The 27,368-nt window shown below is 39.4% G+C and overlaps 5 protein-coding genes across 5 annotated transcripts; 4 read left to right on the plus strand and 1 right to left on the minus strand.

Moving 5' to 3' along the window:
- Window positions 1-535: 535 nt before the first annotated feature.
- LOC146455426 (neuronal growth regulator 1-like) lies at window positions 536-9,157 on the plus strand (the record flags this gene model as incomplete). The annotated part of the gene is made up of 3 exons (XM_085094306.1): window positions 536-656; window positions 740-982; window positions 8,496-9,157. Coding segments are annotated over 3 exons (690 nt in total), but the record flags the coding sequence as incomplete, so codon positions are not given.
- Window positions 9,158-10,598: 1,441 nt separating this feature from the next.
- LOC146455427 (uncharacterized) lies at window positions 10,599-11,087 on the plus strand. The gene has a single exon (XM_085094307.1). It carries the CDS (start codon window positions 10,599-10,601, stop codon window positions 11,085-11,087), a length of 489 nt encoding a protein of 162 aa, XP_084950433.1.
- A 2,878-nt stretch (window positions 11,088-13,965) lies between these two features.
- On the plus strand, window positions 13,966-18,864 carry LOC146455428 (uncharacterized). The gene is made up of 4 exons (XM_085094317.1): window positions 13,966-15,275; window positions 15,904-16,512; window positions 16,822-17,082; window positions 17,632-18,864. Exons 1-4 carry the CDS (start codon window positions 14,187-14,189, stop codon window positions 18,847-18,849), a joined length of 3,177 nt encoding a protein of 1,058 aa, XP_084950443.1. The 5' UTR covers window positions 13,966-14,186; the 3' UTR covers window positions 18,850-18,864.
- Window positions 18,865-20,370: 1,506 nt separating this feature from the next.
- Window positions 20,371-22,605, minus strand: LOC146455429 (uncharacterized). The gene is made up of 2 exons (XM_085094329.1): window positions 22,002-22,605; window positions 20,371-21,824 (listed from the first exon to the last, which is right to left on the minus strand). The coding sequence occupies exons 1-2, from the start codon at window positions 22,466-22,468 to the stop codon at window positions 20,387-20,389; spliced, it is 1,905 nt and encodes a 634-aa protein (XP_084950455.1). The 5' UTR covers window positions 22,469-22,605; the 3' UTR covers window positions 20,371-20,386.
- Window positions 22,606-22,955: 350 nt separating this feature from the next.
- Window positions 22,956-26,425, plus strand: LOC146455430 (thrombospondin-type laminin G domain and EAR repeat-containing protein-like). Its single transcript, XM_085094344.1, has 2 exons — window positions 22,956-25,967; window positions 26,171-26,425. Exon 1 carries the CDS (start codon window positions 23,626-23,628, stop codon window positions 24,730-24,732), a length of 1,107 nt encoding a protein of 368 aa, XP_084950470.1. The 5' UTR covers window positions 22,956-23,625; the 3' UTR covers window positions 24,733-25,967; window positions 26,171-26,425.
- The last annotated feature ends 943 nt before the right edge of the window (window positions 26,426-27,368 follow it).

Genomic DNA, 27,368 nt, shown 5'->3' on the forward strand with positions numbered 1-27,368 from the left:
GCTGAAGATTTCCTCGTCCGCGACGGAATAAGCTAAGAGGAACATAAGATTAAATCAGGCCGCAGCTACCAACAATCACTAAAAACTAAAACTCAGAACGTTGGAGCTGGCAAATTTGAGTTCAGGCCCCCGACCTCAGGTTGAAACAACAGCACGGTAGTAATTGAAGCTCTTGTTTCGTCGCCCGCACAGGCCCTGCTGCTGAGGGGTCTTTGGTGCAACCAGTGCCGCGATGTCTTCGCGACAGGACACACAGTGCAGCAATTTTTATCACACGAGATAAATAAATATTCCCCAGGCTGTGAATAAGATGTATTCAACTATGGTTTTGAAATCCCTCATATGATATTATTTCATGAAAACTCACTTGGAATAGTAGACTCCAATCAATTAAGTGAAATGTTGTGCTGATTCTGATTATGAAACGTTCAACAAACGTACTTTTAAGTACGCTTAACTTCAGTCATCACCACTTTTCTATTAGAATGATAATCCTGCTGGTGCTAGATATTTCGGTAACAGTTGATTACTAAACAATTTGCTTTCAGCTTCCCCCGAGGAAAAGAAAGTCCTTGATGAGAAAGAACAAGAACGCGTTAAGAATAATCTACTGGCTAGAATAGCCGCGGAGATTGAACGCACTCGGCCTTATACAGGTAGGTAAATAACTGAATACACGACGGCATTTTTTTTTTAAATTTCTTTATTTTACGTTCTCACATTGTTAATTTTGCTGTAGTTCCACCAGAGATTACAGAAATCTCTAATGACCAGACAAAGAATGAGGGGGATGTTTTGACACTCAAATGTACAGCCTGTGGCGTTCCAACGCCAAAGATCGTCTGGACGCGAGTTTCTGATAACAGTGTGGTCACGTTTCCTTTGACTATCAGTGGTAAACAGGATGAAGGAGTCTACAAATGTACTGCTGAAAGTGGTCTTGGAAATGTTGCTACTAGAAGCGTCAACGTGTTTGTACAAAGTGAGTCAGTAAGTTTATGAAACAAGTGTAACATTTATTGCCTGGTAATGTGCAAAGGGTAACAAGTGTGGACAAGTTAAACAATGCCCTTACTAAAATCCTCTTTTCACCCATAATCGTAAAGTACCTCTGAATTAGATGAACATGACTATATGAAAATTAATATATTTCAACTGCGGAAGAAAGAATGAATAAGTGAATAATCATCGCAGTTATATACACAACTTAAGCAGTAACGAAATGAAATCCTAAACAAAAATTCAGGCTTGAACGAGATTCGAACTTATAACCTCTGCGATACAGGTGTAGTGCTCTACCAATCAAGCTATCAAGCCGACTGGGAGCTGGTCATGTTGTGATAATATATCCGTAGAGTTGATGAGATGAAAGTGAATATATAAAAATTTATATATTTGAACTGCACAAGAGAGGATGAATAAGTGAATGATCATCGCAGTTATGTACGCAACTTAGGTAGTTGCGAAAATAAAGCCTGAAAAAATTTCAGGCTTAAACGGGATTTCCGTTCAAGCCTGAATTTTAGTCTATTATCAATTTATATTTCGCCATTCGCCTTTTTCGCTATTTTCGTTCCATAGTTATTCAGTAATTTTTTATTCGCTATTTGGCTTTTACTGTTTTATAATGTCGAAACAGAATAGTAGTAGCACGAGGTTAAAGACAATGAATTCCGTGTAGAGATGCATGAGGACGCACCATCTAACGCCAGCAAACGCTCAAGTAAGAGAAGCTGAAAACAAAAGCAAATTTCACTCCAGCTAGACGCAGGTTGTGGGCGCTAACTGATGATGATCATCCCCCAAGACGTGGTAAAGTGCGAGACGAATGTCTTTTTTTTAATTTAAATTATTTTCTTCAACAATAGAATGTTTACGATACAAAACTGACAAAATAAATCGGTTATTGCATAACACATATTACAACGGTACGCACGTAAAATTTAAATTCGTAAAGTACTTACACATTTTTTGTTTTGTAGTTGGAAAGTTTCAGATATGTGATGAGCACGCGGTCTCCTTTGCAACAGATAATTTTTTTATTAACAGCTTTTAAAATTTGAAATGTTAGGGGAAAAGGGGAAAGCCTTCTATTCTCGGACATTGTCAGGACGTCCTACAGGTCCAAATGTAGAATCTCGCGACCAAAAATAGAAAATAATGAAATTTGTATTTCAAAAGCTGGGGTTTTAAACCGATAACCAACGTGAGTGATAAATCAAAAGTTGGGGGGGGGGGGGGGGGGCGTTTACGTATGGCAACCACTCTTTAAAGCTTGCCAGAAAAGGGAGGTTACGGTGCAATCCAGAATAAATAAATCAATGTTTCTCCTTTCCTTTGGCAGAGACTGCAAAAGTCATTATCAATAATATTTATTTTTCTCAGGAAATTATTGATGGATAAAAAGCAAATTGAAAAACTAAGAGTTTGCAAATTTTTTTGGACATTGAAAGGGTTTTCGTTACCAGGCTGCCCAGTTAACAGGTTCATTTTGTTCGGTTTAACAGTTCACTGACCTTTTAATTTCGCTATTTAAAGGTTGTTTCCTTTTTTTATCCACAAGCTTTTTGTACACGATTTTGTTTGGCTTCTTTGCTTTCATGAATTATCATAAAAAGTTTCATATCATCGATGTGTCTTCGAGAATTTCAAAGTCGAATCAGTCGATACTCTGCGAGAGTGGGTGATGCAAGAATAACAGATCCAGTTTCAATGGAAGGACTGAAACTTTCAATACCTGTTGAACTGGAAGTAGAAAGTTTGGATGGCAAAATTAGTAGGAAGATTAACGAGTTCACAACAGACCGAGTTACCGGTAGCTTGCGCATAATCGATTGGGGAAAAGAGTCAGGAAAATGGAAATATCTTCAAGTCATTCAGTTTCCGAAACAAAGTTCAGCTCGTCCGATTGTTGAAATCCCCATTGGCGTCGATCGCCTAGACTTGCATTACTCTCATGAAGACGTGCAAGGCTTACCGTGAGAGCCAATCGCGCGACGAATGCCTCTTGGCTGGACTTGCATCGGAACTTCAGACAAAAATACAGGTCGTCGCATTCAAACTAATACCATTCACACTTACTTTGTTCGAGAGGAGTCAAAGTTGGAGGAAATTGCCATAAATTCTGGAAGAAAGAGGCTATTAACACGGAAGAACCCGTCATGAGGTTTGAGAGCAGAGTTGCAGCACTGAAAAAGTGGTAAATCATTGAAGTTTGTAGACAGACGTTATCGAGTTCCTATTCCATGGAAAGAAAAATTCTCCGTGTTGCAAGACAATTTCGAAATGGCGTTCAGACGACTTCAGTACGAATTCAGTCGAGTAATATTTGGCGTGAACTTAACACCTTTCCTTGTCCAGTTTGTAACACAGCACTATGCGCAGATCCACAGAACTGAATACCGACTCCAAGCAGAAGCAGCCCTCAAATCGACGTACATGGACGACAGCGTGGACTCGATGCCTAATGATGATCAAGGAATTCAACTTTACAAGCAGTTATCACAACTGTGTCATGGAGCTGGAATGCATGCTCAAAAGTGACTTTCAAACTCTCTAGTCGTGCTGAATGAGATCCCATCAGAAGACAGAGCCTCTGACTTTGATTTGAATGAAGGGTTCCTACCGTCCGTCGCAACCCTTGGCGTCTTATGGCAGATAGCAGAGGATGCATTCACCTTTAAAGCTCGACTGCCTAACTGGATAACTTTTCCTTCACAAAACCGAACTTCCTCTCAAAGGTGGCCACCCTTTTTCACACCCTCGGGTTCTTAGTGCCATTCATAGAGCTAAAATTCTACTGCAACAGTTTTGAACTGCAGGAATTAAATGAGGTGATCCCTCTGGAGAACCCGTAATATGCAGAAGTTGCAAAAGGTTTGAAGAACTGTCAGAGCTACATCAAATCCAACGTCCACGATGCTTACAGCTGCACAAGAAGAAAGCAAATATCTCCAGTTTTCTTCAAACGTTTCTGGACGCATCCCGAGATGCTTATGGAGCTGTTGTATATGGTAGAACTGTGTACGAAAGTGGACAAAGTTCCAGTGTTTTTGTGGACGCAAAAATAAGAGTCGCGCCGCTAAGCGCTATGAGCGTCCCTCGTTTGGAGTTGATGGGTGCTTTTCTCGGCCTAAACCTGACTGAGGAGATCTTGAAGGCCTTAAACACTGCCCTTTCCTACGCAGGATCCACGCACTGTTTTAGTCAGAGAGCTCAGACGTAATTGGTGGTTGCGTAAGTAACTCTAGTCGAAGATTTAAGCCATTCGTTGCAAACAGGTTGCCGAAATTCAAGCGTCAACTAGTTCTGAACAGTGGCGGTGTATTCCAACGGACAAAATTATTATTATTAATGACCGATGAATGCAAGAGATTCCATAGCCGCCTTCCAGAGTTACTTGCGTTAAAGAAAGGAGATGACTACGCTACAACCATTTCTTGGATGAGGGCGAAGGTATCCTTTGCCATTCTACGATCAGCCTTGCTGTTTCTCAGAGGAACCAGGAGAAAGAGAAGGGTAGCCAATATGTCTGACATTGACATTACATCGGAAAGTGCGGAAGCCAGAATTTAAGTCGTAACTTTTTTGTCAGTCTGAATTATTTTAAGATAGTCTTTATTTATTTATTTATTTATTTGTTTATTTGTTCATTTATTTATTTATTTTTTATTAACTTTTGGACGCTTTTTTAAACTATTGAAAGTGAGAAATGAAATAGGAAATAGAGCAGAAGAGGAGAGAAGAAGAGTATCGCGTTGTATTTTCATAAGCTTTGTATTTTTAGGCTGGATAATGCAATGTAAACTGAGAATGTCTTGAGTTGTTATCCATTTAACGATATAAATAGTGTGCAAAAATTGATTTCCAAATATGTTATTGAATTCTTATTATTTTTTAAAAAAATTATTATTATTATTATTATTGTTATTATTATTATTATTGTTATTATTATTATTATTGTTATTATTATTATTATTATTACTATTATTATTATTATTATTATTATTATTATTATTATTATTATTATTATTATTATTATTATTATTATTAAGATTTGAAGAAGAGGGCCTTGGGTTGGCGTCATTGGGTTGGCACTTAGACCCCCGTCAATTTTCGAGATGGATGCGCGACTCGCAAGTGAGAACGCGTGGGTTTCACGCTTCCTGAATAAGTGCTGTTTACCCAAAGCACAACGAAAAGCCAGGGAAATTGCACTAGAAGAAATCAAAGCTGCTGAAGCTTGTATCTTACGCTTTGTCGGACATCTCTAATAGGCAGTGTTCATTCCGCCACACGAAACACTTTTCCCAATAAATTTTCCATGGTTACATTGGGGTACCACCTTGGTTGTCAAAAACCATCATGGGATAGACCATCGCATTGACGGAACAAATCAAACGTTAGCCGATTTGACTTTACGCTTTTGGATCATTGCTGGTCGGGGAGAAATCCGAGCGTGGGAAAAGGAATGCGGAGAGTTCCGAAAACGCGAGGCCAAACCTACTGGGCAATTGATGGCGCCTCTACCAAGGATATGAGTGAAGGAACCTCTAACAGCGTTCCGTCGTTACGGAAGATTTTGCTGGCCTATTATTCATGATTCAGGGAAGAGGGAAAACCAAACTATATTCACCTGCTTATTGTCGAGACTAGTGCATTTAGAGGTCGTATCATTACCAGAAATCCGAGTCATTTCGTTCGCGCGATACTTTATGCCTGCGGTTTTGTCCAATATCTACAGACCATGCTCGGTGGTGTCAGATTGACTAATTCGAAGTTTACCATTAACTTTTCTTTGCTCACGTTTGCTGAATAAATCAGACATGATTGAACCTAACTATTCAGTAAAGAAAGGAGTTGCAGCTATTATGGCACTGTCGTAATATTTCAATTTTAATTGCAAAACGAAATATGTACACCCCCGCCTCCGGTTTCGTGACTGTTTAAAAATTCGATCAAAAATTCTTCGTTTATTGAGTCAACTCAACAGTCAACTGCGGTGCTTATGAACAGCGTATTTACACCTGAAAAAGCCTGGTTACATTTTACAAAATGGCTGTCAAAACAACGAAGGAAAAAGGAGTAAAAACGTCTCTCGTATCGTCCATCTCGTCGCTTGGTTATGGCTTTGTTCTCATCACTGCGCCTTGGGGAAATAAACGCAAATATTGCCTTTCAAAGCGGCTCATTTGTCCGAATTTGCCGATCGATTTCCTGGATTTTTCGGTCAGTTTCTGAAGCTTTATATTCAGACGAAGATGTCGAGAGGGGTGGAAGATGAGTTCAAGCAAGATTTAAGCTCCAAAGTAGATGTAGCCTCCACTCATAGCTACTTGAATCTGTACTTTAATCAGTTGTTCACTTGCTAGTTCGTTTCTAATCTGGACATAACTTGTATTCATTCCATTCACAAATTGCACGTTGAAGAGGAAGATTTGCTGAAATAACAACAACGCGACTATTACAAAAATGATATTGACCGAACAACCAAAAATACTGCGTACTTACAAGTTATTGTGCCTTCTTAATGGAAAGGAAAACTTGTCCTAACGAAACGACAGTATAACTCCATAACAAAACATGTGCTTTCGTGGGAAAGAGCGCCCGCGAAATTTTGTGTGCGGTCACCGAAGACCCCACCATATAACGTTTATTTTCTGTCTCTTACAGAAAAGCTTTTGGTGAGTGATATTTCAAGTCACTTGAGAAGATATGAGACATTTGGGATCTTTTTTAGGGTAAAATTTGTCTCTTAATTTGTCCGAACTTTTATTTCGAAAACGATCCAGCTAAACAACATTTTTTGAAACCTAAAGAAGTTCGCTTTCATTTATGATTATCTTTGCTTATCATTCAGTTATATCGAAATTTGATTTTCCTCCCATAAAAACCTCTGTAATTTTCGTCCGCCGTCTTTAAATACCGTATTCGTTTCTCAACGCATTTTAATTTGTCAGATGATAGACCGCAAAGGCCTTCTGCAAGAAGTTCTCTCCGACAAGGGAGGAAATTTTGTTGGAGCAGACAAAGAGTTGCGCGAACTGACAAGGAAACCTGACAAGGACAAAATTCAGAAGTCAGCGGCGCAACGGCACTTGAAATAGTATTTCAACCCCCTTTAGCGCCTCATTTCGGGGGAGTATATGAAATAATGATAAAAGAAGCCAAACGAGCGATCTACGCAATCCTAGCATCAGCTGACATCAACGATGAAGAGCTAATGACGGCTTTTCTGGAGCGGAGGCTTTGATAAACTCCGCACCATTAACTTATGAAACCATGGATCCAAATGATGATGAGACAGATGGGAGGACAGCTCTCCCTAGAGTTATTAACAACAGATGAGAAAGATTTCAACATCACGGAAAGATGGCGGAGAATTAAGAGACTAGTTAGCAGCACTGGATGAGAGAGTGCTTACCCTCGCTTAACGCAAAAAAGAAATGGCTCAACTCTCAGAAATATCTTGTTCTCGTCATGTCACCATATGTCCCTCGAGGCCAATGGCCGCTCGAACGAGTTTGTGAAGTTTATTCGGGAGAAGACGGGCGTGTATGAGTAGCAAAAGTTCAAGTGTAACCGAACGTTCTTTATCGTAGTGTGTCGAAAGCGTGCCCTTTAGAACTTTGCGATTAACGGGACAAAACAATGAATTAAAGAAACTGTCAGTTTAGTAATTATTCGCAAAGACTTATTCTTAGCTTCTCGATATGCAACCTCGTGCAAATCGAGGAGGAGGAGAACGTTCACAAGGGAGTTAAAAGCAAGAAACAAACACCTTTCGGAACGAGCAAACAAACATTCTCAACTAATTGTCTACTGTTCAATTATTGTTCATATCATTTTTTCACGTGTACTAACATTTCTAAGCAGGTCTAAATATTATTGCCTTTTAGCAAAGTTAATATAGGAAAATGGTTATGAAGCCAAACAAGTTTCGTTGTTGCATGTTTTTGTCAACATTTTTGCCCTTGACCGTGCACAAACCACAATAGATTTTGAAATGTGTTGGAGCAACTGGCCAATAGAAACGTTCTTGTTAAAATATTCAGCTGTAGTGTGAACGTTAAAACAAAGGATTGTGCACGGTCGCGGCCCTTCCAACATAAATTGTTGCACCATTACCACTATCAAAGTATAAATAGACAATTTCCGAATTGCTTTCAACCTCATTATGAAAGCGAGGCTAAGTGCAAAGTTTTTGTTATGAAAATTAGTTTTCATTCATATGCAAACAAAATTAATTTTCATATGAAAAGTTTTGCACTTAGCGTTGCTTTCATAGTGAGGTTCACAGCAACTCGGAAATGGCAACTTGAATTACAGAACTTGAAAATAATGTACATAAGTACAAGTAGTTCACAAGTTCAATTTGTTTGAAAGCATTCCATAAAAGTATCCTTTTATGTTTTAAAGGATCACCAAAAAGAGTCATGCGTGACTTCATGAAACTTACCAATCCGCATTAACATTAAAACGTTCATTCATTGCAGATTATCGTCCAATCAACACACGTCTGTCGAGTCAATCGAAGTGTGTTTGTGTGAATGCAACCGTCGGCATCACTTGCAGTGCACAGGCCAACCCACCTGCAAAGTATCGATTCTACAAAGAGCAGGAGAGTTTGTTTAACACTACAACTCGCGGTAATGCTGAAACGTATACGACGTCAGTTGGTGAAAAAGTAAATCAGGTCAGCTACATATGCATCCCGTTCAATGATTATGGAGATGGACCAACAGCAACGCTCACTTTACATGTAACAGTGAAAGGTAATAAAAATACGTTTTCATTTCCATGTGAGGGTGATCCGCTATAGTTTATTCATAATTGAGATTTTCTGCGGGTGGCTTAAGCAAAAAGAAAAATTCTAAGAATTCTAAATTAACTCCGATTGCTTTAAAGTTGTAATAAAGTATCGTTTTGATTAATTAAATCTTACAGTCCTTACATTAACGGCAATGGTATTTGAAAAATTAAATAATGTACTGACTAATATTGCAAAAATTTAAATTTACCACAGTGTCTAAGTTTAGCATCAAATGTTCACTACTCGTGTGTCCGTCTCCTCCTGGTTCGACACAAGTTCATGGATCTCGGATACCATCACCTGAAATTCGTAATTTTGTCAGTTATAATCAAATATTGTAGTAATACGCAGCCTATGAATTTTAATATACTCACATCGTCATCGGATGTGTCCGGCAGGTGCGCCTTGCCTTCCACCACTCCCACAGCTGTCCCACATTTCTCGATCTCTTGCTACCCCAGACCCTTAGTAACAGTTGTCAGAGCCGGTAGCTTATTCTCCTCATTTGAAACGAATAGCTTGAAATTAAGTTGCCTGCCCCTCTATGATATACCGCTGGGAGAAGCCACGACGAAGCCTTTCCTAAGCCTTCATGGAGTCAGCATGGTATGAATCAGTCGAAAAGACAAAATTCTTCTTAGCCACTGTCTGATCTAGAACCTGGAGGCATATCGCACCAAAAGTCGGTGGGAGGTTCTTCAGGGCGTGGAAAAGCGCGTTTCCCTCCTGGATGTAGAGGCTATCAGTTCGGTAAGGCACTTCGTCGGGGGCATCTTCCATCAAATCATGAATTATTTCAGTCTTATTTGTTTAATTGAAGAAACCGTTTGTGCTGATAATTTCGTTCGCCTCTACCGCTTCTGCTTTGGTCTAACAGCTTAGATAGATGAGGTCGGCTTCAATCCCCGTTCAGTTTTTCCCGTAAGGATTACAAAATCGACGTCCAACAAACACCGCAGATCAACAAAATGGTAAACGAATCGATTACTCTGGAACACGAGTACGCTTATTTCCCATAAAGGCGTTAGGAGGCGGTACTTGTTTGTATAGCGAAAATTTTTTTCAAACGTGATTTTCTCAAACTTTAATTTTCGCTTGGAGGGGACACTTTTTCAAGAGTTGCAACTCAACAACGATTGGTCGATTTCAGTCAAGTTTGGCAAGATGCTAAAAAAATTTATAATCAACAAACACCTGTCGGGGAATTCGATAATTCTAAAAATTCTTCCCTTGAAGGCCATTTCCGTGCGTTCATTTTGCTTGTTTTTCTCGCAGTTTCAAAAATCTTCTGTAACTTTTGAACGCAATCGAATTAAGGAAAACCCCGACACGCTTTTTAAGCTTTTGGGATCCTGACCTGGAGAAAAAAAACAAACTCCCAAAATATAAAAATCGCATTGAGTTGGAACTCTTGAACGACGATCTGGACCTTCAAGTTTCGACTTTACGGAAAACCTGGGAATTTGTTTTCTTGGAACCGGGAGAGCCAATCGCGCGACGAACGCCTCTTGGCTGGATTTGCATCGGAACTTCAGACAGCAATCCAGGTCGTCGCATTCACACTTACATTGTTCGAGAGGAGTCAAAGTTGGAGGAAATTCCCGTAAATTCTGGGAGATAAAGGCTGTCAACACGGAAGAATTTATCGAATCGAAGATCCCGTCATGAGGTTTGAGAGCAGAGTTTCACTGAAAAAAGTGGTAAAGTTATTGACGTTTGTAGACGGACGTTATCGAGTTCCTATTCCGTAGAAAGGAAACTTTCCGTGTTGCAAGACAATTTCGAAATGGCGTTCAGACGACTGCAGAACAAATTTAGTCGAGTCGTATTTGGTGTGAACTTAACACCCTTCCTTGCCCAGTTTGTAACACAGCACTATGCACAGATCCACAGAACTGAGTACCGACTCGCAGCAGGAGCAGCCCTCAAATCGACGTACAAGGACGACAGCATGGACTCGGTGCCTAATGATGATCAAGGAATTCAACTTTACAAGCAGTTATCACAACTGTGTCATGGAACTGGAATGCATGCTCGAAAGTGGTTTCAAAATTCTCCAGTCGTGCTGAATGAGATCCCACCAGAAGACAGAGCCTCTGACACTGATTTCAATGAAGGGTTCCTACCGTCCGTCACAACGCTTGGCGTCTTATGGCAGGCAACAGAGGATGCATTCACCTTTAAAGCTCGACCGCCTAACTGGATAACTTTCCCTTCACAAAACGGAACTTCCTCTCAAAGGTGGCCACTGTTTTTCACCCCCTTGGGTTCTTAGCGTCATTCATAGAGCTAAAGTTCTACTGCAAGAGTTTTGGACTGCAGGAATGGATCCCCTTGGAGAACCTGTAATATGCAGAAGTTGCAAACGGTTTGAAGAACTGTCTAAGCTACATCAAATCCAAGGTCAACGATGCTTGCAGCTGCACCCGAAGGAAGCAAATATCTCCACTTCTTGTCACAAGGACTATTTCTCCGTAGTGTTTAAAAGGAATTCAGTCTCGTAGAAATCGAAAAGTATTTTCAGTTTAGTGTTTGTACTCGTCGAAATGAATGTTTATTCAGCCGTGCTCCTATTAGGCGTTTTGGGATATTACGTCGAGCACAATTCATTAGCGTAGAGCAAAAGTTCCGATCGTTATTGCGTTATGAACGAAGCTGTTTAAATACAGGTTCTTAGATTTTCCGTTCTAGCGACCTTTCGGTAAACATCCAGGAAATATTAACAATAATTGCACAGTTCCAGCGCAATTTCTTATAGCCAACTTTAGCGTTATCAGCTGTCTCATTTCCAGTTTCAATATCCTTTCTAAGGCTAGATTTTTAATAACGACGTGTCTAGCTTAATTTTACCTCTACTGTAAAACTAATTTTAGTTGAAAGGCTTACCGAATTTAATTAATATTCTCAGAACATATAAAGGAAGGTCGTACGTTGTACAACTTTGAATCACCAGAACGAATTACCAGCTGACGAATAACCATAGTGAATTACCAGAATGAATTACCAGCTGACGAATTACCATAATCAATTTCCAGAATGAATTACCAGAACGAATTACCAGCTGACGAATTACCATAATGAATTACCATAATGAATTACCAGAACGAATTACCAGCTTACGAATTACCATAATGAGTTACCAGAACGAGTTACCAGCTGACGAATTTCCATGAGTTACCATAATGAATTACCAGAACGAATTACCAGCTGACGAATTACCATAATGAGTTACCATAATGAATTACCAGAACGAATTACCAGCTGACGAATTACCATAATGAATTACCAGAATGAATTACCAGAATGAATTACCAGAACGAATTACCAGCTGATGAATTACCATAATGAATTACCAGAACAAGTTACCAGAACGAGTTACCATAATACGCTGAAGTTTACCTGTGAAGGACTACAAATAAACAAGTTGTGAGTTCCAGTTCTGTGAAGATTCATTTTCTACTTCGCCACCGCGGACGAGTAACAACGACGCTGTACCTCGGCATCCCTAACAAGTGCCACGCTGCAAAGTCTAGTGCTCTCCGAAGCTTTTCTCCGCCGTTTATCCGTCCGACAACGCCCAAGTTGTATCGTTTACCTCCGCGCATCGCCCGCGCATAAAAACCGTCTCGCCACGTCACATTCGTCTTGTTACAACTTCTCTTCAAACATTTTTGGACACACCCCGAGATGCCTATGGAGCTGTGTACGAAAGAGGACTAAGTTCCAGTGTTCTTGTAGCCGCAAAAACAAAAGTCGCGCCGCTAAGCGCTATGAGCGTCCCTCGTTTGGGATTAATGGGGGCTGTTCCCGGCCTAAACCTGACTGCAGAGATCTCGAAGGCCTTTAAGAGCGTGTCCATGAGAGGACCAGGCAGTGGTGATACATGCCATCTCACCGATTTCAATGAAACTTGGCCAGATTGAAGGGCCCACCTAAAAACTTCAAAAGCCAAAGTGGTTTGATATTTGGAATTTTCCGGGGGGAGTTAGACCACCCCCTGGTTTTTCTCAAAAATTCTCGTAAAAATCACTCTAAACACGGCTAAAGTGAGGGGCTCCTCAAGCTTGTAGAATTTATCTAATTCTATTGTGGCTCCACATGAGCATAAGTACATCCTTCCTGAGTTATGTGCAGGAGTCTCAGATTATTTGATTAATTACCTGTCAATCAATGCAAGTTAATAATTAACTAGGTAAAATAGCGTATCAAAATATGTTGGTTTTGTGGCCAAATGGCATAATCCCCCCCCCCCCCCCCCCTTAAAAAAGATACAACTATCATGGTTCAGTTCTATCTTTAAATTTGGGCTAACCAAATCAATAAAAAAAATTTTTGGAACCTCCCGTTTTCAGCGCGTATGACACGCTTAAACCCTGCACATCTAAATGCAATATGCTAGTCATTAACAAGACTTCAGGTACGGTTCATCACAAGAAAGTAAGGTCAAAGAATACAATGCAAGAGAATAGAGTGGCTTTTCTTTGGAATTAGAATGACATTGACATCTGAGTGAAATGGAACATGACCTCATAGATTTCAAGTGCAGAAGACCATTTGGCAAAGCTTAAAGTCGAAAATGATTTACCGCAGACCGTTTCCCGCGGAAGAATTTGCAGTCACTGTCATCAGTGTGGCCATAACAGGAACAATTGCCGCGGAATTGCATGTGACTCTCACACTAAATGTAATTTGAAAGACAAACATCCAGAACTGGGAAAATCAATCAGTGAAACTTAAAAAATACTAGCTGTGCTAAGAAAAAATAAGGAAACGGCCAAGTAATCTCTGGAGTAATTTATGTTAACAGGTTCAGCGATCGCGTGGGAATTTTTTTGCCGTATTGAGTCCACGCGTGAAACGTCTAAATCCAGTAAAATATCTGAATCGTCAAGAGCTTGATAAAGATCTGCTCTACCTTAATAAAGCGCTTGAAAATAATATACCACCGGAATCAGAGGATTGGCGCTTACCTTACCTGATCGACACCTGTAAAGGACAAGTAAGTTCTTTCAAGGAAAGTGCTGCGTCAATTCCCATTTATTTTATAATGGTTTCAGTGTAACCAACGGGGCAAATTCAAGTGTGTCAGTAAACAGCTCAGTAAGATTCCACCCATATCAATTGTAATTCTTAGGCTTATAACACCCTAGTCTCCTTCGCAGCCGCTCGGGCCGGAGTCACGCAACGCTCCCCGTCCCCACGCGGCTGCTTCAAACCGACATACATTCCTTTCCCTTTGTTTTGCGCTTTTGTTTGCTCGGACCAATGAGCGTCTCGTTTAGTTGTCATTGTATACGCTGCACCAATCACAGGAGAGGTTGTGTTTTCTTTCGCGGGAAAACCCTTGCCAGCATGCGACGTGTTATGGAAAGGGATGGGAGATACTCCAAAGAAAGTCGTTGAAAGCAGCAATAAGTGTTTTATTTGTTCATCTATCCCTACCAGTAAAAATAAGGTGTATATATTCGGTAAAACGTCCACTGATTTAGCTGGAATAATTCGATCGTCGCTGGAATTTGACGTAAGGAAATACCACGAGGACAGTAATTTGTTTGTTTGCCGACAGTGTTTCCAGCAGTTGACTAAATACGAAAGAGCAGCGAAAAAACTTCAAGAAATCAAACAAGAACTGCTGACTGCCTTTAGAAATAGAGAGCAGCTGAGGGAAAAAAGACTTGTACGCGATGAAAACAGAGACGATCCGGAGACCGCGATCAACAATGGAGATGTGCGAGTGAGTGCTGCGAAAAGTCTTCGGTTCTCTGCGGAAACTTCACATGTTTATTCCGATCCTGCCGCTTGTACTTCTTATACTACACGTCCACCGCTAGCTCAGTCGACTCCTGTTTCATCAAGCAGACAAGCATTCCTCTTAACCGGAATTTCACCCATTCAAACCATGAATAATGCTTTTTCTGACAGTCAGGGCGATGTTCATGGCGATCTTCGCAACGTGTCGAAGGACTTCCATTTGTCAAAACCTGGATGCTCTGATAGCACTTTTGTGAAGTTACATGTACATTATCCGAGTAAAAACTTGAACAAAACCCTGGTTGGCTCCTACCAGACTATTGGTAAGGCATTAGCTCACGGAGTCCCTTCCCAAATCGCTAAGGCTGTCATGAATTGCCCAACAGTACGAATTCATGTCGTTTCCAATGTAATAAAAGCTGTGTCAAAGGAAGTTTCAGGGTTATGCGGCAAGAGCAGGCCATCATTGCTTAGAAAAACAAGCAAGGAAGATTTGCAGAATTTTGATCTTCAAAATTTGTGCGAAGAATGGCAAGAAAGAGCGCCAATATTTTACGCGTTCCTGTTGAACACTGGCAGCCGAACAAACCGTAAAGGCACTTGGTTTGGAAGTGTTGCACTTGCAGGATCGATACTCCTGAAAGAAAGAAATCGTGAAATGAACGCAACTGCAGCTGTGATGGGGATTTTGTTGAAGAGCAAAGCTGCTGAGGTAATTTTGATTCTATAACGTCTATACTGTGTTTATCGGGCAGAATCGAACTGAGTCAGTGGGATCAGAGGGAATTGAAGGGGAAGCGTGATAAATTATTTTTAGAAAATATAAATACATGGTCTTCAGTGTAAATTTTTTTGTTTTAATTTTATCTTTGGTTCATAGTGTTTTTTTGTTTTAAACTCATCACCAGACATTTAAACTGAAAACAAAGGAAATCATAAGGATAAAATTGGAAAACAACATGAACTATTAATATCTCTGTTTTCCAATATTGTTAGATACTTTCTTACAATGTTTGTCAACACAGAACCAAATACACTGTACAAGCCAAAACAGTTTTCATCTCACAAGGTTAAAGTTATTTTTAAAACATTAATTTAGTCTTGCCCCTTGTGTACAGTGAATGGCTGTGTTAACAAACACTCAAAGTGTGCTTAGGCGATTACTAATAATATTGTTATTGGCACTATTGATTGCCTTAATTGAACTTAACAAGTTTCCAACTTTATTGGAAAGCTTTTTGACCTACCTACAAATAGCCACAGCTACATGTAATCTAGGTGGCAAGAGCAAAAAGATCTTATTTCCACACTTACATGCTCTTGATATTCTTCTTTAATAGGCTACTATTTCCAGGTTCAACAAGCTCAAACTTACTAATTCCAACTCGAGCATACTTAGTAAACTTGATGAACTGGGGAAGGATCATGATGCAGATCTAATCGCTGCCAGAGACCAGATTTCAGAAGGAAATACCAAACTAATGAAAGTAAAGGAAAGGATTTCAACAATTAAGGAAAACCTTGGAATGGCTGTAATCACTTCACCTGAATTGTTGGCTGCCACACGGGAGGAGCATGAATTGAGGAAGACTTTTCATCCTGGATTCGTCATATCCTTTGACAACCTTGACTTTCAGTTAAAGAGGAGGAATATGACTAAGGATAACCAGAATCAAGACTACCACTGGGTCAACCACCAAATGGTGGAAAACCGAGTTGCTGGCAACTCCCTTGATGTCAGAAAAACTGATCCTGAGGATATTGTAAATATCCCAAACACCAGGTTTCTTCCCAATTTGTACGATCAGCAGAATCAACGTTTGGACTACATAATTTTGACATCAAGAATTTTAGTCTCATACTTTGAAGCCTTGAAGCCACTGCAGGATGCTTGTATATTCCACATACCACATAAGTACACAAGGGAGATGTCTCAGAAGTCCAAAAAGGTATGCAATGTATCATAAAATGTTGATTATTTGGAGTAAAGTAAACATGGAGAATTGTGGGGTCATAAAATAATACTAATAGTATCACTGAAAACATCTTATTGCATAAATTAACCCATTTGCCTGGCTGGAAAATATAAACCTGATGTTTGTAATTCATGCCTCTCAGTTCAAAGTGAATGCTTAATGTCTGTTGTAATGTTTTCTTTTAAGAATTCACTTTTTAAATACAGTTTCTAAGAACATGTAAGTTGTTATCTTTATCTCTAAAATATTGTATTTCCAACTGACGTTTGTTTCTCCCAACAGGTTCCCCTTGGGCTTATATTCAAGGATGAGAATATTAACGAAGACATGCTGGCAATTTTGCAAATGTTCCACACCTATCTCCCCAAGTCTAGTGATGCAGCCACTGGAGTGGATGGACAGCTGTTTTCAGGCGACCAGTTGACAGTGGAAAGAGCTGTTAATGTAATAGCTTCAGTGGCAAATGGACTAACACCACAGGATCGCTTGGATGGGATTCAGTTGCAACTTGGGGATTGGCATGCCTCAGTGAAATTGCTAAGTGTAAGTGTCCATATATTTGGTGTACTTGAATTACAGTCATGTCCATTTAAAAAATGATCTGGTATGCACATCACCAGATATGCTTCAATTCTCATTTTTTTACTTACCAAATTGATGAGAGAATATATACTGTAAAGATGAACTTTTGAAATTCAGAGCTATTTGTAAATGAAGAAGCCAATCAATATACGGAGAACTTCTGCTGAACTCTCAGGAAAAGATAATTACCCAACAACTAATGTTTAAAGCCATGTTTTGTTCATCTTACCTAAATCTGTTATACTATATCTGCGGTGCTTAGCTCAAAAGCTACATGTATGGTCCTCTTAATTCACCTCCCACTTTCTCAAAAGCCAATGATTTCTGTCTTTTCTTCTTTTAATATTTTGTTACTTAAGGGAATACTCTGTAGATTTAATTTAATCTTAAAGTGTGAATCAAATGAAGTGAACTGAACTGTGGTTAAGACTGTAATAGCATGTCTTGACCAACTTATGGACAGCATTATAATTATTTATTGAGGTTATTATTATTATTTTTTTTTTTTAGTTGATCTACTCAAGATTCTATAGTGGCTCTTCAGCTGTTGACCAGTGTACCATGTTTGCGGACCGAACAGTGATAAACAGGAGAAATGTTTGCAGTGATGTCAAGTCAGCATACAGAGCAGACAGGGATTTCTTATCAACAGTGTTGAAGTCCAGGGTTATTGCTGCTGCCATGAATGTGTTGGGATTTGAGAACAAAACAGGGAAACCATCCAAGTTTGTTCTCCCTCCCAATATTGAAAACCTCCAGAAATCAAAGAAACTCGAATTGCTGCATGACCTTGCTGCCAAGGTGGTTGATGGTTTCATTTTTCAAGACAGTAGTAATTTGGTGGACCGCATCCTTACTGCTGAAGAAAAACAGCAGTTGTTGCAACAGCAAGAGCTTACAGATGATAACAAGTTTCCATGTAGGTTTCCTGGATGTAACAAGAAATACAAATATAAGAAGAGAAGGAATACTCATGAACTTTCTCATGATCCACCATTTGTTGCTGATGAACCTCCTGTTGAGCTTACCACTGCTATGCCTTCACCATCCTTAGACAAACAACACGACGGTGATGATGTCTACAATTATAACTGTGCTCTTATGACTGATGCCATGTTATTTTTCAATTTCCTTGATGCCATAAAGGAAGGTGATGGTGCACGAGTCATGCGGCAGTATAAATACTTTCTTCTCTATTGTAGAGCTGATGAATCACATAGCACCAAATATGCACTTGAGATTTTATACCAGTTTTTCTTAGTTCATGCCTTGTTGTCAAAGAGGGACAGGGAGCGGTTTATTTGGAACCGATTTGTGAACAATCACGGTGTGAAAGGGGGAAATATCCCCCTTGATGAAGACATGGAACACAGTAACAATTTTGTTAAGCAAGGGATTAGAAATTTGGGGCCTAATTTGACAGAGTCTGCAATTTCTCGAGTGTGCAAAGCAGAGAATGCAACACGGACCGTTTTAGGCAAACTTGATGGTAGTTTGAACAGACACACCCACTCAGGCAAGCATCCAGAAGGTTCACCTGATAAAGACATAGTAGAACTTGTTAACAGGGCTGTTGACTTGGATGTTTTCACAGAAACTGATGGACGGCACTACCAAACGTTCAATGACTTTAAGAGGGACAGACTTGAAGACCTGGATCTATCAAGTCTGTATAAATGGATCAACAAGCACAAAAGGAATATCCGCTTGGGCTCACGTGCTAGATGAATCATTTCATAGAGGAATCTTTCTTTCAAAACTCCAATCTTTTCCCCATTAGTAATAATTTACACTTAATGTATGGTTCCAGGGGAAACAGTTAGTTTTGTTTCCCCTCGAGTCCTTTGTCTCGGGAAACATCAGGACTCGAGGGAAAACAAAACTAACTAGTTTCCCAAGGGACCATACATTAACTGCTTTGTTAGATATTAAGACTTTTCCCTTCAACAGTCACAGTGAAAGAAAGAAACAAAAAACTGACAGGGCAACAACTGGGGAATTGCATCTGGTCAGGATACATTTGTATTTGATCAGGGACATGTGACCAATAATCAACCAATCACAGTCCTCGTTTTGTTGAGTGAAAGTATTAAACAATAATTATTGTTATATTATGCTTCCCTTTAATATTAAGTTTCTTGTTTGATGCTCATCCTGCATTACCAAACACAAAAGAAAGTCCTCAAAACTTTAATCCATGGGTCAAAGACTTGCTAACAATTCATGAAAAAATACAAAAGATGTTGCTTCTTGAGTGTCTTTAAATCTGATAAAACATGGCAAAGTTTTTTTAGCGCTCATCTTCATCTTACTTATCATTGAAATCAGACATCTTGCAGTTTGTGTTTTGTCAAGTCTAAAACACTTAGCTCTTGTTTAAACTTGATAAAACACTTCTACTCATTTAAGTAGACATACTGTAAACTTGAACCACAAAAGATATGCAGTACACAGATACTAACCCCTACATTTATTACAGCTTGTAAATGTTTTTTAGAAAAATGCATATAGATTTAGCTGACAGCCATTGAATAACCTTTCAGTTATTTATTTTGATCTGTTTGATTGTTTACTGAATTAAAACTATCTTTTGTTTTTTTTGATCTACCATTATTTTACTCAATTAATAACATTCACTAAGATATTAGTCTCCTTTGTTGCCATTCAGGCCATGGGGATGAGGAGCATTGAGTCACAAAAGCCCAAGCGGCCACGAAGGAGACTAATAAGATAGAGATTTTCTTGAAAAAAAAAAAATATTAGAATGAAGAACACATGATTACTTTAAGGGTCTGAGAATAACAAATCCACAAACTAACATTTTATAAAATTGCAAAATACAAAGGATCTAATTTGATGCAGATCCTAAATTTAGGCAATAGATATTAATAGGTTAGGGTTGTTTTGTCACTAAGGCCTCTGATCAGTTTCATAGACCATGGTTTAAGGCAAGCAATGGAAATCCACAACTGTGTGTAGGTGAAAATACGATTTTCTAAGGTGAGTACCATTTACATAATTGGATTCGCCAAAACACAAGGCCACATAATTGTTATCATCTATAAATTATGACAATAATACTCAGTAAAATCCTCTAATAGAATCTCTTACAAAAAAAAAACTAACAACATTCTACAATGTTGTCAAAACCTTTTACTTTGGGGAAGGGGAGTTTAGAATACTGGAATAATCCAGTAATTTACTAATCCTGAATAGGGTCAATTAAATGTCCACTTAATATTAATTACTTATTAATAATAAATAATTACACACCAGATATTCCTGCAAAAGCTGTAAGCAAATCATTGTCATCATCAACAATATCTACGTCACATGAATCATTGGGCTGATTTCCAAGGAAAGAACTTGTATCCAGCTGGGAAAGTGAGATGTTGTCCATGACCATTTCAAACAGTTCATCATCAAGTAAAATATCACTCCATTCGTCAAGTAGATCCTCACTAAAAACAACATTGTCGTCATCATCCTCATCATCATCGGCATCATAAGCATCATTGCTGTTGACATTTGTGTCATGAAAAGTTTCAACAATTACTCGGATAATCTCTTGTGCATGCCTTTTATGCCAGATTTCCACTGTTCTGTAAACATCTGACATTTCAAAGATGTGCTCCAGGTTATCAAGAACCTGTGAAATTTGAAGATCTCCAAATCCAAGCATGAATTGAATGTTGGTCAATGTTTTGAGACTTGCATTTGCAGCCATGCCTACAAAATCAACTAAGAGTGACTTGTGATACTTTATCAGGCATCTTTTTACATGCTCCCTCTGTAGTGGTTGAATATCTCTTGTCTTGCTTGAACTTCTGCGACTCTTTGCATCTACAGACACAGGATACTGAAGTGAAGTTTTGCATTCTGGCAAACCACAGTCACAGTTATTGGCGCAATTATCACAGCAGAGATGTTTCAATAGAGGCCTCTCATTATCATTGTCAAAGTGTTCCAGAATTGCTTTTCTTCGACAATCAGTTGATTTAATAAACAACTTAATGTCTCCGTCCACATGATTTAAAAGCATGCCATGATACAACAGAAATGATTTACTCTGATGTCCATCACGCCCAGCTCTCCCAGTTTCTTGGACAAAGGCTTCAATATTCTTTGATGGCCCATAATGGATGATCCTGTGAACACCTTTGCAATTGACTCCCATGCCAAATGCTATAGTTGCAACCAACACCCTTATGTTCCCATCCTCATGTTGGAAGGAGTTCAAAATGTTTTTCTTGTTTGTGGCAGGGGTGCATGAATGCAACATCTCTACTAAGGGCAATTTTTCACCAGTGCTTGTCTTCTCAATGAATAAGTCTTTCCTTAATAGTCCTCTTAGCATTCCATAGATAATCCCACACTGTTTTATGGTCTGACAGTAGATTATGGTCCTGTCACACTTATCTTTTAATTTCCTGATGTCTTCTACAAGCCACTCAAAGAATAATTCGAGGTCACAGTCTTTGTTCATCTTTGTGACTGAAAAGGCAAGATTTACCTTGTTTGGACTTTCTTTAATGTCCAATGGATTCTGCATTAGGAGAACTTTTTTGATGGTGTCTTCAGTGAGCTTTGTTGCTGTTGCAGTTAATGCAACCATTGGAGTATTTGGAGCAAGGGACCGCAACTCATACAGCTTTCCATAGCAATGACGAAACGCAGCCATCTTATTGCTTTGGGATGTCCCCCTGTAAAAGAAAAACCAATAACCATCAAAAATTTAAACTGCAACAAAAACAATGAAAAGGATGATATTCGATCAATTTGTGTTGCAAAGCATAATGAAAATTATATAAGGCATGATAAGTGGAGTGCTAAGAATAAAGCAGACACTTCAAGCTTATATATATACAGACTCAACTTACCACTGCCTTATTACGTGGGCTTCGTCGATGGCCAAAGCACATAATTTTTTGGAATACACAGAATTTCCAAGCATTGTTCTCCACCGTTCGTTTTGGATCCAAGCTTCTGGGGAGCCAAAGACAACAGAAATCTTTCCCTTTTCTATCAAAGTCGCCTCCTCTTCAGAGCAAGAGCTAATGCTCGCCGCTGTAACTCCCTTGTCTATCAAATACTCCACTTGATCATCCACTAGGGTGAGCAAAGGCGACACTACAACACAAATGTGGCCTGGCTGACTTGACACGTGGTCGACGACTAACGGCAAAGCTTGAAAAATCAGAGATTTTCCGAAGCCAGTCGGCAAATTAACGAAAATATCCTTTTTCCTTTCAATTAACTTCGATATTGCTAGTTGCTGATGCGAATTTAAAGCCTGTATGCCGAATTTTGACGCTACAAGATTAAACGCTTCTTCGAGATCCGCCATTTTGTTACTGGAAGAACTGCATCATCTGGTCAAATAAAAGGAGCCAGGTGATTGGTTGAAATTTAAGGCGCGAACATTCGCAAGAAAATGAAAGCCACACATTGATTGGTTATTTCCGAGAAAGGAATGTATGTCGGTTTGAAGCAGCCGCGTGGGGACGGGGAGCGTTGCGTGACTCCGGCCCGAGCGGCTGCGAAGGAGACTAATAACACCCCGGTGTAACAACTATATGTTAAAAATATTTTGTATGTCATTATGTAGTTTTAACTTTCACTTGGAGCGGAGATACGTTGGCAAAGGACATAAACGTTGTGTTTTTACACTAGAACAGGTGAAACTGTTGCAGTTACTTTTTTTCTGTCACCCTACAAAGTACATGTTTCCTCGTCTCATACGTGTAACTTAGCAAGGTTATAATGAGGGTTATAATACAGTAGAAATTCGAGAGTTGTTCTCGTCGAATTCTTCTTAGAATGATAAATTTTCAGATATGAATTGAACATCGCGTTGGCTTTAAAAATTTTTCTTTCTAAAATCGAACGATGTACTGGATGCGGCCCTCAGCACTGATCTTGGGGAACAGCGGTGTTTTAAATTCCTAATAAGACAGCTTGTATCTCAAACAAAACGAAAATAATTTGTTCCGTGACCGATAGGAAACCGTTCGTTGCCTATGGTTTCTGTGATGTGAAGATCTCGCCTGTGATTGATTACAACACAATAAACTTTCCAGACATATTTTACTGGTGTTCGCGCCAATATAATCACTGCTGTAAAAATGTTTTTAAAAGCTGACTTTTAACTAAAGGTAAAGAAAAGTCTAATATAAAGCTTAAGGGCAAATATGTTTCCGAAAAATGCCTTTTTTATAGTAATTAAACTTGAATCAAACTTCACGTTAACCCAGGATTAGCTTAATAATCTGCTTGTAGACGAGAATCGTTTCCAATTTTTGCCGGGACCGTATTTTGGCTTTACTGTTTAGCTTCCTTGTACATAGTGGGGATGGCCAGTTATGTTTTAATTATAAAAGGTATAATTCATTGTCTTGTTTTCCAAGATGTACGTTTGTGTTTAGGTTATTTTTCCCGTTCCTTTCATTTCATCCTTGACTGATCATTTTGCGTTGATTATTTCCATGTCCTATAGACTTTAAAATGATTGAAGGCACTTTTGTTTTTCTTTTCACCTCAGATTGTTCCAGTGGTTTGTCTCTCTTCAAAAAATATCAAGATCTTCCGACCAGAGGAGCACGCGCTGTTGAACAGTTCAGAATTGATGGGAGTCTTTTCCTCGCCTTCGCCAACTATAGAGGTGATAAAAACAGATATAAGACAAGCTCTTCCATCTACAAATTGAACGATTCAACTGGAAAGTTCTCTCATTACCAATCCATAAACACCACAGGAGGACGTCATATCGAATATTTTAAGATCGCCGGCAAACATTATCTTGCTGTTGCCAACCGCCACAATGGCGTTACAAGGCGCCTGAACTCGGTCATTTACCAGTGGGATGGAAAACAGTTTGTTGTTTTCCAAAACTTTCCAACAAATGGGGCAACCAACTTCAATTTCTTTCAAATATTGCCGGAAATGTTTCTCGCCGTTACGAGTTATAATGATAACTTAAATACACCCATTACAAACTCAATCATCTACAAATGGGAAGTCAACCAGTTTAAAAAGTTTCAGGAGATAGAAACCGAGAGAGCGATAGGGAGCACGGCATTTGTAATAAACAATGAAGCCTTTATAGCTTTTGCAGACCATTTCAAATCCAGGGAAGGGTATTCTGTCCAATCTCCTGTATACAAGTGGTCATTCAACAGTTTTGTTAAAGTGCAGACTCTCCAGACATATGGCGCCCACGATGTGAAGTCCTTTACCCACTATGGTGAGACATTCGTCGCCTTCACCAACGGTGATAATGGGAAAAGCAACGACATTGATTCGTTCATTTACAAGTGGAATGGCAGCAGGTTCGTTCATTTCCAGTCCATTCTCACTCATGGAGCCGTCGCCATGCATCCATTTGAAATCTGCCACGAAACGTACCTTGGTGTGGCCAACTGGAAGGGTTTTTCAGCTGTGTATCAGTTCAATGTATCACGGTTCGTGAAATACCAAAAAAAAATGACTTATGGAGCGACTGATATGACTTCATTTGAGTACAAAGGTCACATTTACCTGGCAATTGCAAGGTACGAAAAAGATGGGAGATACAACATCAACAGTGAACTGTATAAATGGATCTACATATAATTCTTTCTGAGGTTTGGAGGGAAAGGAACTACGTTAAACCAACAATTACAAACACGCCAAAAACTCGAAAAAGATTAACTTTAATCAAAAATATGTATCAAACATAAAGTACGATAGGATATATAGTTGTGAGAAACAAGTACAACTTTGCAAGGATAGTGTTAACATTATAAAGCTTAGTTTACATGCAGCTTATTTATATTATTAGTAAACATATTGTAATTTTCGTTAACACAATGGTTGCGTACCATGTAGGGAACTTGACTCGTTTACTCACACGTCAAAGGGGAGCTTACACTAGACTTTTTTCATAGCGAAGAAATCAGATTACAGTAAAGGACTGAAAGGTTACTAATGATGCCCGAGAACATCTTGACAAATACTTTTTTTATTTCACGATGATTTTACTGAGCCCTAGAGGTAATTGAAGGGATGGTACAGAGGGTGGCAAAGATGTAAAGAAAAATTAATTGATTAGTTTTTGTTTTTTTCCCCGCTGGCATTAGTTGACTGCCACGTTACACCTTTTTTAGTGGCCATTTAGGAACTCCTTAATCTCGTAACAAGTTATACAACTTTTTAGCTTTAAATCAGGGCCGTAACAGCTTTTCTCAGATTAAGGATCAGAGGGGTGAGACCGGGGGTGTTTACCATTTACATTGGAAACCCATTTGTATACAAGTAGTCAGGAAACAGCTTTTTCAAAGTACAGGAGCTTCCGACAAATGGAGCAGCTGATGTGCAGTCTTTTGACATCAACGGCAACAAATTCCTTGCCTTTGCCAGCTCGATGCCTGGAGAAAATTTCGAAAGCGACTCGTTACTTTACAAGTGGGTTTTCCTTTTTTTTTCTTTTCCCAGGCTAATTGACGCAGTAATCTGCTTGTAGACGAGAATCGCTTCCAACTTTTGCCGTGACTGTATTTTGGTTTTACTGGTTAGCTTTCTTGTACATAATGCAAATAATCAAATATAGAGTAGGCAATGAAGAGTTCTTTTTACAGTATTCGTATTTACGCACTCTCCTTAATCAAGAATATCACTCGTTAAAATTTCAACACATCACAATCTCGTGCGTAAAATCCCTGTACGCACGTGCTTTCCATAGCGTTTTCTGCACATACTTGGCTAGAGTTAACGATAGGCTAGCAGACCAAAGTAATGTACACTTCTTTCTATACTTTAAACCTGGTTTAAAGTGTCCTCAAACGCTGTTTCAGAAATGTACTCTCTCAGTCCTTTGAGCCCCCAGTGGGGCATAGGGCCGCAAAGAATAATTGCGGTTTCCGTAACTAGGTATTTTTTTACGGGGTGGAGTTGTTGGCCCCACGCCCAACCCCCAACCTGGAGGGCCAGTGGTTTTCTGTAGGGGTTTTCCTTCCCTTAGCACACGGGTTCCGGTTATTTTGAGGCGCCGGACACTAATGTATGTAGTAAGATTAAATTACAGTTACACATGCATTCAATGCTACTGAACTATATGTATAATCACATACCACGGGTCCAAACGTTTTTCAGTAGCTATAGCCGTGAACGTTTGAGAAGAACACATTTGTTGCAGACTTTGATAAGTTGTATGAATAAGCTTTTTGAGAGTGGTAATATCATATACTGTTATCTGTAAGTTAACTTGATAAAATGCTGCTTAGTTAATATTTAAGTTTGGCTGAAATAAACTTATTAAACACGTTAACTAGAGAGACCTCATTTCTGTTTGCTGTATAGCCTCCCACGCAGTCGTTTTTAGGGGAATCGTATTACCTCCTCCCCACAAACGCCTGCTTACCCAAGCGCCACATTCCTTTCCCATTGTTTTACTCCCCAAGCACCCTAGCCAATCACCATCGAGGCATTGTTTAATGACATCAAATCAAATTGCTGGTTACGATGGTCGCTTCCGTTTCCCGCGAGCTTTGTACAGTGTCTACAGTCTCTGTTACAGTCTTGAGAGATGCGGGAGTTAAGTCGGAATATATATATTTTTTCACTTCTAAAATGGCTGGTCATGGCTGAAACACCAAAACAAATATCGAATGCGAATACAAGCGCTTCTCGTGCGACGTTTTGACACTGCTGGGAGAGTCAAAAGCTTCGGGAAAGTGTAATCGATCTTCCCCGCCTGATCGAGTTGACAATCGGTGAAGATATCGCCTCTTACGGGTGCCGAAACTCTGGAGCAGATTTGTTTGTTTGTACGAAGTGCTACGACAGACTAACTGGATTTGAGAAAGCAAAGAAGAATGTAGAAGGTATCAAGGGGAGATCTGCAGTATTTATCAGTTCATTAAAAACTATTAAACGGAAAGTTAAACGGAAAGTTTGAGGGGAGGAGGTAATACGAGTCCCCTAAAAACGACTGCGTGGGAGGCTATTTGCTGTATAGCGCAAAGTTGATAATAGGGACCTTATGAAAACACGACGGCGACGACAACACCACAAAACAAAAGTCCTTTTGACCAAAAACAATCGCTCTACACGTGCGTTTTAAATTTTGGTACATTTCTCTGCCGTCCTCTGCAAAACAACAACGTGAAATCACCGCATTTAAGGTTTTGTGGAGAACGTGGGGACAAGACGGTGAATTTTTCATTCTCTTTTTTAACTTAACCCACCACTCCCTACCAATTTGGTTCCTG

This window comes from Pavona decussata, unplaced genomic scaffold (genome assembly GCF_977016875.1).
Source record: "Pavona decussata unplaced genomic scaffold, jaPavDecu1.1 SCAFFOLD_274, whole genome shotgun sequence".
NCBI classification, from domain to species: domain Eukaryota; kingdom Metazoa; phylum Cnidaria; class Anthozoa; order Scleractinia; family Agariciidae; genus Pavona; species Pavona decussata.

Coding starts and splice junctions, on each gene's coding strand:
- LOC146455429 (XM_085094329.1), bottom strand. CDS start 22,468: ATGGCGGATCTCGAAGAAGCGTTTAATCTTGTAGCGTCAAAATTCGGC. Junction 21,825..22,001: donor GCCCACGTAATAAGGCAGTG/GTAAGTTGAGTC, acceptor TTTCTTTTACAG/GGGGACATCCCAAAGCAATA.
- LOC146455430 (XM_085094344.1), top strand. CDS start 23,626: ATGATTGAAGGCACTTTTGTTTTTCTTTTCACCTCAGATTGTTCCAGT.
- LOC146455427 (XM_085094307.1), top strand. CDS start 10,599: ATGGCGTTCAGACGACTGCAGAACAAATTTAGTCGAGTCGTATTTGGT.
- LOC146455428 (XM_085094317.1), top strand. CDS start 14,187: ATGGGAGATACTCCAAAGAAAGTCGTTGAAAGCAGCAATAAGTGTTTT. Junction 15,276..15,903: donor TGAAGAGCAAAGCTGCTGAG/GTAATTTTGATT, acceptor CTTCTTTAATAG/GCTACTATTTCCAGGTTCAA. Junction 17,083..17,631: donor CCTCAGTGAAATTGCTAAGT/GTAAGTGTCCAT, acceptor TTTTTTTTTTAG/TTGATCTACTCAAGATTCTA.